This window comes from Morus notabilis, unplaced genomic scaffold, assembly GCF_000414095.1.
Source record: "Morus notabilis unplaced genomic scaffold, ASM41409v2 Scaffold404, whole genome shotgun sequence".
In the NCBI taxonomy this organism is placed as follows: domain Eukaryota; kingdom Viridiplantae; phylum Streptophyta; class Magnoliopsida; order Rosales; family Moraceae; genus Morus; species Morus notabilis.
In genome coordinates this window covers 60931-70229 of record NW_010362549.1, presented here as the reverse complement: position 1 = coordinate 70229, position 9299 = coordinate 60931, and the positions used below count along the sequence as shown (strand labels likewise).

The following is a 9299-nucleotide window of genomic DNA, read 5'->3' as shown; positions in this document are numbered from 1 at the left end:
CTGGTTATTTCTTGTGTTAAAACGTAAAATTATTATTGGCCTACTTCCTAATAGTTTAAGTTTTTAAGATAAATTGATAAACTAACATAGTATTAGAACAGGAGATCTTGAATTTAAACTCCAGTAATTGTACTTTTTATCCTCATTTAAATTGTCATCATGTATTAAGTCTTTAATAGATCTCAGGATTGTTGGACACACGTGACCTCCTAACAGTCTAAGCTTTTAGAATAGAATGATAAACTAACAGCAAGCAATCTGATCTGAGAATTTGTTTATAATTGCTGGATCAGCTTGATCTGCAATGTCTACTCCAAGTAGTAGTGTACATGTTTTTCTCATCGCTAGTTATATGTGGGTCGGTCGGTCCAAATCGAGAGCAATGAATCAGCAGTCACAGTGATTGGTGACGAATCTAGAATGAAATCTTCAAATCTGTACCTTTAAAAAAAAAAAAAAAAGAGTTTTTATTCACGATACCAATAAGAAATCTAGAGCAGAGGTGAGGGAAGAAAGTACCAACGATGAAGACACATAAAGATGGATGACGGCGAGGCAACAAATTATGAGCGATAAATCAGCAGTGACAGTGAACGGTGATGAATCTGTAAGAAATCGTCAATCTGATCGGGAGGGAGCAGAAAAAACGAAGAAAGAAACAACAATTGTTGTTTCCTTTTTGTCCCCAACCCCACAAGAGACGAGTAGACTGTAGATGTCATTTAACTAGCATAATCTTTCATGTGTGATCAAATAACAGTACTTGAATTAATAACATTATTCTTTCTTTGATATAAAACTGTAAAATGTAAAATAACTTTGTCCTTTTGAAGGATAGAAGCTAAGTATAAACATAGAGTTAAGAAACTCCCCAAAGCATGCACAGATCAAAGCATAGAAGAAAAAAATACCAAAACAAAAAACTAACAAACCACATATGAAAGCAATGATAACAATAATTCTTATATTAGTGTTAGACACCAGCCAAGGCAAAAGATCTACATCTCGGCAAGTTTCCTCAGACGCTGGCGGTTTTCCATCGAGATTAATTTTTGGTTTCTCGAGAGATAACCCATGAAAACCATGAAAGATTGGGCAACGGTTATGAAAAAGAAACTTGCAGAGGAGCTGTGGAAATTGTCGACCTCTGTGAGTGTGAGCGCGAGCAAATTTGCAGACGAATTGCGGTTGAGAAATCAGAGAGAACCAGCGTTTGCAGACGGTGCTACACTGAATTGTGGATCCCAAATCAGGGAGACGAATAAGTATCTCAACCAGCAGATCATCGGGGATGACTGCCATAAATGTAGATGCTGTAGTATTGTTTGACATCCGTGGTATTTCATCAATTTTCCTTTTTCCCTATTTTTCTTACCTTGTTGCTCCTCCATTTTGACGAATATGTCAGACGCCTCTCTCTGAATCTCTTTTTCTCCCTAAGCCTAGAAATCCACCGCTCCTTTTTAAATTTTTTTTTTTTTTTTCCTTTTCTTCAGGGGAGCCACTCTTTACTTTCGTGTAGTCCAGGAATCTTAGACGGGCTCGCCTGTGAACGCTTCAAAAATTTGATTTTGAGTCCGACGTCTGAATTCGTTTGTTTGAATGGTAGAAAATAGGTCAATATGAAAATCTTAAGAAAGTATATATGTTAATTTTTAGTTATAGAAATTAATAGGCCATAACTTGTCAAGTTATGGTTCATAATCAGATAAGTTATGGACAAACTTATTAAGTTATGATTCATAGCCAGACAAGTTATGAACAAAAACCGTAAATAACTTGTCAAGTTATGGTTCATAACCAGACAAATTATGGACGAAAACAGTAATTTAGTTTATTTATTAACTTATGTAAACTATTGGCCTATTAATTTTAATTCATCTCAAGTCCTGGCCTATTTCCCTCTATCTCCCAAGCCGTCCGCCCGAGTCTGAGAAGGCCCATGGACGGGCCGCAGGCCTGGTTTTGGTTGCTCGAGCTCGTCCGAGTGGCCCGAAAAAAAAAAGTATTTTATTATATTTTTAAAATTTTTACAATATTGTATATATTATATATAATATACAAAAATTGAGAGAAAATGAGAGAGATTAAAAGAGTTTGGGTGAGAAAAATGTGTGGGGGATGGGGGCATTTATAGGAAAATTTTTGTGTTAAAAAATTGATTTTTTCCTCAAAATTTGGATCCAACGGCTACTTTCAATTTTTGGCGGGGTCGGGTTTGGGCCGCAATTCTAGCAACCGTCAAAAAAAGAGCCGTTAGAGTCGAGCTTCGGGTTCGGGCAATTTGGTTAGGAGGGAAAAAATTAAAAAAAAATCCGACGGTCGGCGGTTGAAGGCATTCTTTCGGCAGCGAGCTTCGGCGATGTCATCCAATTTCGGGCAGCCCGAGCCCGAAAACTTGCTTAGACGGGCGGCCTTATGGGCTTGCCCGCCGAGCCTGAAAAATTCAAGCTTCGGGCAAGCCCGCCAGCTGAAAGTTCCAGCACTACTTTCATGACTTTATATATCCTAACCTCCAAAGCCTACATAATATTTTGGGTTTACTTTTACAGTTGTTCCCTAAATTTATAAGGGTTTGGCAGTTAAATAGGGTATTTAAAAAATCTGACAAACTGTGAAAACCGCTTAATTCAAACCAAATCGAACTAAATTATTAATTATTTTTAGATTATTATGCGGTTTAATCAATTTTTTAATCTAATTTTTGGAGCGGTTTAGTTTGTGGTTTAGACACCCCAAACTGCCCAAACCGCTCAATAATCCACACAAAAATATACGTATATAATTTTTTAATTTTTAAAACATTTTTTATATTTATTTAAATTTTTATTGGTCATAATAAAAGTTTTACACTTATAAAATACACCCTATCATATTTTTGTTGGTTTGTATTAAAACTTTAAATGGTCAATTGTTATACATTTGTTATTTTTGAGTTAAATTGTAAACTTGAATTTTATTTTTATTTTTATTGATTAACGATTTTATAATTTTTATAAATTATTAAAAAAATTTTTAATATTAAGCTTAAACCAACCAAACCAAACTGCCCAAACCTCTTATGATTGATTTGGTTCAATTTGGATTTTATGAAAAATATCAAATCGCTTAAACCGTCTAAAAGAAAAAAATATGTTTGATAAGTGGACGTTTAATTCATAGATTCAAAATCATGATTCAGAACCACTTTTAGTTTACGTGTGTTTTTTGTGAGCGAAAACACTGTAACAAATCACGAACCATGATTCGAATTATGACACGAATCCACCAATCAAACACATAATAAATGCATGAAAATATGAAGATTACCCTTCCCAATTTATTTTAAATGCTATTTAAAATGTTATTTCAATCAAGTAAATATCTCAACTAATTTGAGGGTTCTTAAATTTTTAATTAATTTGTATTTAATATTTTTTTAATAATATTTTAAATTATATTTAATAAAAGTTGGGAAGGATAATCTTGATATTTTATAAAAAAAAATTAGTTGCTTCACAGAATATTTTAAATTTGATTTTATAAAAGTGTCATTTTGACAAAAATAATTTAAATCTTAGATAAATTTGTTGCAAAGGGAGGAGAGATACATATTTTAGATTTTTTAATCTTTTATTATACTTAAATCATTTTTGAAAATTCTAAAAAAAAAATCATTGGAAATATATTTTAAAAATTTAGGGCTTGTTCGATTATATTTTTGAGTTATGGTGACTGGAGTGTAGATTTTGAGTTGAATTTGAGTTAAAGTTGTAACTTAGGTTTGTATTTGGATGTGCACATTTGAGTTATGATTTGAATTGAGAATATATTTGAGTTTGTGTTTGAGTGTGTCAAAATTTAAATTTATATTTAGATAATATTTTAATAAAAACTCAATGGTGATGAAAAATTTTAATAGGATATATGGGTGGGGTTTTATTCCTCTCTTCGTTGTGGACGCATAGAAAATAATCATCTCAATCGGAATTAAAACAAAAAAGTTATGACGTTTTTAAGAATATAAAAAATATTATTCATTAACTTAAGTTTGAGTTTAAGAACTTGAGTTGAAGGGAAAATTTAAACTTAGATTTTAGTCTCAAACTTAAGTTAAAACTCAAGTTTAAACTCAAAGTTTACAAATAAATATGAACTTAAATAAAGTTGTAACTTGAGTTCAATTTTTTTTTTTGAGTTCTACTTCAAAAAAATAAGTCCTTAATTTCTATCTAATTAATGCCAATGACAAAAATGATATTTTATATTTCAAAAAATATTTTAAGATATTAAAAAACAATCTTTTAAGATTAAAATATCAATTTAAAATATTGAAAATATTAAATACTGAAAGATGATTTTGCAAAAACACATGGCACTAGAATAAAAATTTTCCTATATAATTTGATGAATTTAAAATGTAGAAAATTAAACAATGGATAAGTTTTTTAAAAAAGCGTATTTATTTGACCTATTTCATTTTTAATAACTTTTATTATTTCCAAAGTTTTCTTCTTTTTTTTCTTTTCCTTTCTTTGCTTTCTTTTATTCTTATTATTAATTATTAATTATTATTATTTTTCCCCTTTTGAGAGGGTTTAGAAGAAAAGGCGAGAGAGGAGGAGAGGAAGAAGAAGAAGGAAAAAAAAAGAGGGTACTTTCTCGGGAAGTGAGAGGTAAGAAGAAAGAGTGGAAAGATGAAGAGGACGAAGAAGAAGAATGAGAAGAAGCAAAAGATGGTGAATAAAGAGGTTGAAACAGAGGACTGGTGCTTCCTCTGCAAAGATGGTGGCCAACTTATGTTCTGCGATTATGGGTCTTCTTTCTCTCTCCCTCTCTTCCTTCATATTGCATTTTCATGGCCGATTCTGCTTTTGCCTTTTTGTTGCTTGGGAAACAAGAAAGATCATTCTTTTTTTTTTTGTAATCTTTGTCTGTCCTGCATTCTTTGAAGAAGATGAAGAAATGAACAGGGTGTTGTTTCATTTTCTTATTTGGTGTCGGAACACGCAATGCAAAGCTTTAATTTTTTTTCCCTTTTTTTTTATTTTCAAGTTTTGGTCTTGAAAAGAAGAAACAAAAAAATCAAAAGCAAAACCCACTGGCTAGTGGCGACTAATGCATTCTCCGAAGTGTTTGTCTTGTCCCCTCTGAAATTGTTTTTTTTTTTTTTAAATAATCTGTCTCTTTTGTTTTATTTTCTATAGAAAAAATATAAGGTGGAAATTATCAGAATTTGCCACTTCTTCTTCTGTAATTTTTAAGGGAAGAAGGTTATAATTTGTCAGTAATAAAGTTCATGGTAAGGTAAAACCAGATTGATACCCATAAATAAATTATGAAAAAAACCCAGAATTATACACGTGATACAATTATTTTTATTGTACATATGATGCATTTTTTTTGTTCCATTATTATATCCCAGTGCATGTGACGCCATCTCTATAAAAGTTGGAGTATTTCACTGATACGTAAGTTTTGATTTTAGGAATTGCTTAAAGGTCTATCATCCTGATTGTGTGGGAAAAGATGAATCTTTTTCAGAAACTGGAGAGTTCTGGACTTGTGGTAAGTGATGTAAATTATCCCATAATATTTGTAATGCCTTTTACAATTCCTGACTAATTTATAGCATATTGCTCAAGTTTTAGATGTTATGCTTATATGCAACATGAAATTTCGCATGTTGGTCTAGTGAATAATTAATCGTTTGTTTGCCTAATTTTCACATGATTTAATTACATTGAGCAGATTTTGGTAATTACTATAGTTTTGTTCCAGAGGACTGAATTGGATTTCCAGTAGTTAATTCTTGAATTTTTTAATAACCCTCTATCATAGTGAACTAAGATGAACACATATTCATAATAGAATATTATTGCTTCTGATGACTATCAGCATGAGGAATGATCAACTGCTTTTCAATCTCAGATCGGCATTCTTGCACAAAGTGCCATAAAGACCCGAAATTTCATTGCCTTTGCTGTCCAATTTCTGTTTGTGAAACGTGCGTCAGCTCTTCTGGGTTTGTACAGATTAGGAGTGATAATGGTCTCTGCCACGAGTGTTTGGAGCTTGTTATACTTGGAGAAGAAAATGAGGCCTTTGACATCAATGGGGTATGCAAAATCATGCTACAAGTTTTGTAATATATGTACTGTTAGTTTGTTACTCGTTGTTAATCATATTTGATACTTGGATTAAATGTTTAGAAATTGTATTCATCTTGCATGGAGCTGGATCGACAAAGAGATATAAGGTGGTTCACACTGCTGGGAAGGGAACCATCTCTGTGGGGACCCACTGTATCTCTTGTGGAGCGCCAAAGATTGTTTTGTAAATGTTAAATGAACTATCAAGAATTTTGGTCTCAAATTTAGAACTGATTGAGATATATTTTGTCCATCTGCTCACGGTTTTATTACCAAGTAGTAATTATCATCGGAATTGTTGAAGTTTGTTTTGAATATAGAGCCTGAATGATTCTTAAATCAAATAAGATGATCTCTGCCTCAGATTCTAGGTGTGTGTGTGTCTGTGTGTCGTGTGTGTTTCCTTGGCTAAAGTATCATAGCTTTTTTCTTTTTCTTTTTTTAGGTTGAAAAGGGAGCATATTTATGTTGCTACATTTGTTTCTTTAGCTCTACAGTTTTTTATTTTCAGGAAAAGATAGATTTTGAAGACAGGGATTCGTTTGAGGGCCTATTCAAAGAATACTGGGAAATAGTGAAGGAGAAAGAAGGCTTTACCATGGATGATGTCTACGCCGCAAATACCCAATTAAAGAAGAAGAAAAATAAAAAACGCAAATCCCTTTCATTTAAAATTGGAAAGGAACATCAAGAAGATGAGTTCATCATTCTTGACTCTGATAAGGAAGAAACAGAACCATGTAAGCCATTAGGCAAGAAGAAGAGATCCATGAAACAAGGGTTCATCGGATGGGGGTCGAAACCCCTTATTGAGTTCCTCAAGTCCATTGGTAAGGACACAACTGAACGATTACCCCATTATGAAGTGGATTCTGTCATCAAAGGCTACATTCGAGAAAAAAACCTCGTTGACCAAGAGAGGAAATACAAGGTTAATTGTGACGAGAAGCTATATTCTGTTTTCAGAAAGAGGTCGCTAACAAAGAGCAGAATATTTCATCTTTTGGAGGCCCATTTAGTTGAGAGCATGGAGGAATCAGAGGAAGATGTAGATGACGGTGACGGTGATCAAGTACGTTGTCCAAAGAAAGATGAAAATGATAATGCAGCGTGTAACAAGCGGAGAACTTTGAGCTCAGATATGGAAAATCAGGAAAACGAAGTCGAAACTATTATCAAGCAAAACTCTTTTGCGTCTATAGTCGCTGAAAATATCAAACTCGTCTATCTAAGGAGGAGCTTGGTGGAGGAGTTATGTAAGCAGCCTGAAAGTTTTGAAGGCAAAGTAGTTGGAAGTTTCCTTAGAATCAAAACGGATCCCAAAGATTTTCTACAAAGGAATTCTCACCAGCTTTTGCCAGTAACAGGTGATTTCTTCCAAGCAATCTGACCTGGGGGTTTGTTAATAATTGCTGGATTGGTTTGATCTGCAATGTCTATTCCAAGTAGTACTTGTACATGTTTTTCTCATTGCTAGTTATATACGGGTCGGTCCATATCTTAAATTGATTTTGGATTTGCAAACTTATCTTTCTTTGTTTTTGTTGTTTGCTTTGATCCTTCTCAGGTGTAGATAAATCTTCAGCTGGTGAAATACTCCTGAGAGTTTCTTTGATGCCCCAAGGCCTGTACATACACATGCTTTCCGATTCCGACTTCACCAAGGTAGAAAAAGGAATGCTAAATTTCTAATATCCCCTTGATATTTTCTTCTTGTACCCACAAACACATAGTTGCAGAATATGTTGGAAAGGGAAGAGTAGCATGATGAGCATATATATATATATATATATATATATAACTGCATCTTTTAACTAGATGAGCTGCTTTATTGGCAGGAAGAATGTGAGGATTTGCAGGAAAAAATTGAAAGTGGTGTGCTAAACAAAATTCCTGTTGTAAGTTCCATTATACACGAGTTGTGTTGCACTTTATAAAGCAGAAACTGTCTAAGTACTTGATCATGGATTTGCAATTAGTGACCTATTTGAAAATATTCTATATTTTTGTCTGATAATTAATTGCCTGCGAATATTTTTCTGGTTTTCATTATGAGCTTTCTCTATGTGCTAAACTTATTTTGCAAAGAATACACTTGAAACATTTGCTTATTATTTTAATTTGCTGTTTTTCTTCTCTCTTTCTTACTCAAATAGCACTAGTATGGTTTTGCAAAAATGAACAAAGAGAAACAGGTTCCTTCAAAACTAAAGCAATTTGCTAATTTTTGGCAGGTTGAGCTTGAGAAGAGAGCTAGAACCGTGCATGAAGATATTACTAAGCATGTGCGTTTTTCTAATCCCAATACTACTTTTAGAAGACTCCTAAGATGAAATAATCCGAATTACATCTATAAATGCAAGCCCCTCAGAAGTCAGAACTGCTAAAACGTTTTTGAGTTTTTGTATAACATATTGTTTCTATACCTCTCTAAAGCATGTATGTATCTTTTGTTTTTTCCCCCTATGAAAAGAATCTTTATGTGCTTCTTCTTGTCTTGCTTAATCCCCATTTGGCATTATAATGCGCTGTAAATTACTTTGCAGTGGATCGAGAGAGAGCTGGTCCTCCTACAGAATCGTATTGATTGTGCGAATGAGAAGGGACGGAGAAGAGAATATCCTTTTACAATTCTTGCAATATGGATTCAGAATTTAAAACTAGTAATTAACATATGCCAAGTTATCACTTTAGTGAAAAGAACTCTTGAATTGGCCAGCTAAAAAGACCCTTTTCTTTTTCCACAAAAACTTCTACATAGCAAAAATTGACAATATTTGTTGCAATATTTGATAGATGTTATCTCCTTCAAAATTTTTGAAGTTTTTCACAGTATTTATTCCTTGTGTATTTTTGAGGTGCATAATTTGTTCTTCACGTGTAAATGTGGACCTTAACCTCTTTGTGTTGTGAACATTGTTCCATTATGTATACCAAAGAGAACTGCTGAAGAAACCATCCGAACAGGAAAGATTGCTGAAACGGGTGCCCAATATCATTCCTGAAGTTATAGAACTCAAAGCTGGCTCTGCAGTCTTGGAAATTGATTAGTCAAGAGTCCAAAATCGGTTTTTTTTTTTTTTTTTTTTGGCACGAACAATTCCCGTTTTTGAGATTGTATATATGTAAGGGAAGTATCTTACTTTTATTTTGTTATTACCTCTTTTC

General features: G+C 33.1%; 1 protein-coding gene across 2 annotated transcripts; it reads left to right on the top strand.

The window, feature by feature from the left end:
* Positions 1–4685: 4685 nt before the first annotated feature.
* LOC21406187 (uncharacterized protein At5g08430) lies at positions 4686–9299 on the top strand. Of its 2 annotated transcripts, XM_024168377.1 has the most exons (9): positions 4686–4795; positions 5468–5547; positions 5911–6098; positions 6643–7498; positions 7699–7796; positions 7970–8029; positions 8366–8416; positions 8678–8748; positions 9047–9299. In XM_024168377.1, exons 1-9 carry the CDS (start codon positions 4716–4718, stop codon positions 9180–9182), a joined length of 1620 nt encoding a protein of 539 aa, XP_024024145.1. In that variant the 5' UTR covers positions 4686–4715; the 3' UTR covers positions 9183–9299. The 2 variants fall into 2 exon arrangements, with proteins under 2 accessions (XP_024024145.1, XP_024024146.1); XM_024168378.1 differs by lacking the exon at positions 4686–4795 and having other exon boundaries at positions 5523–5547; positions 5878–6098.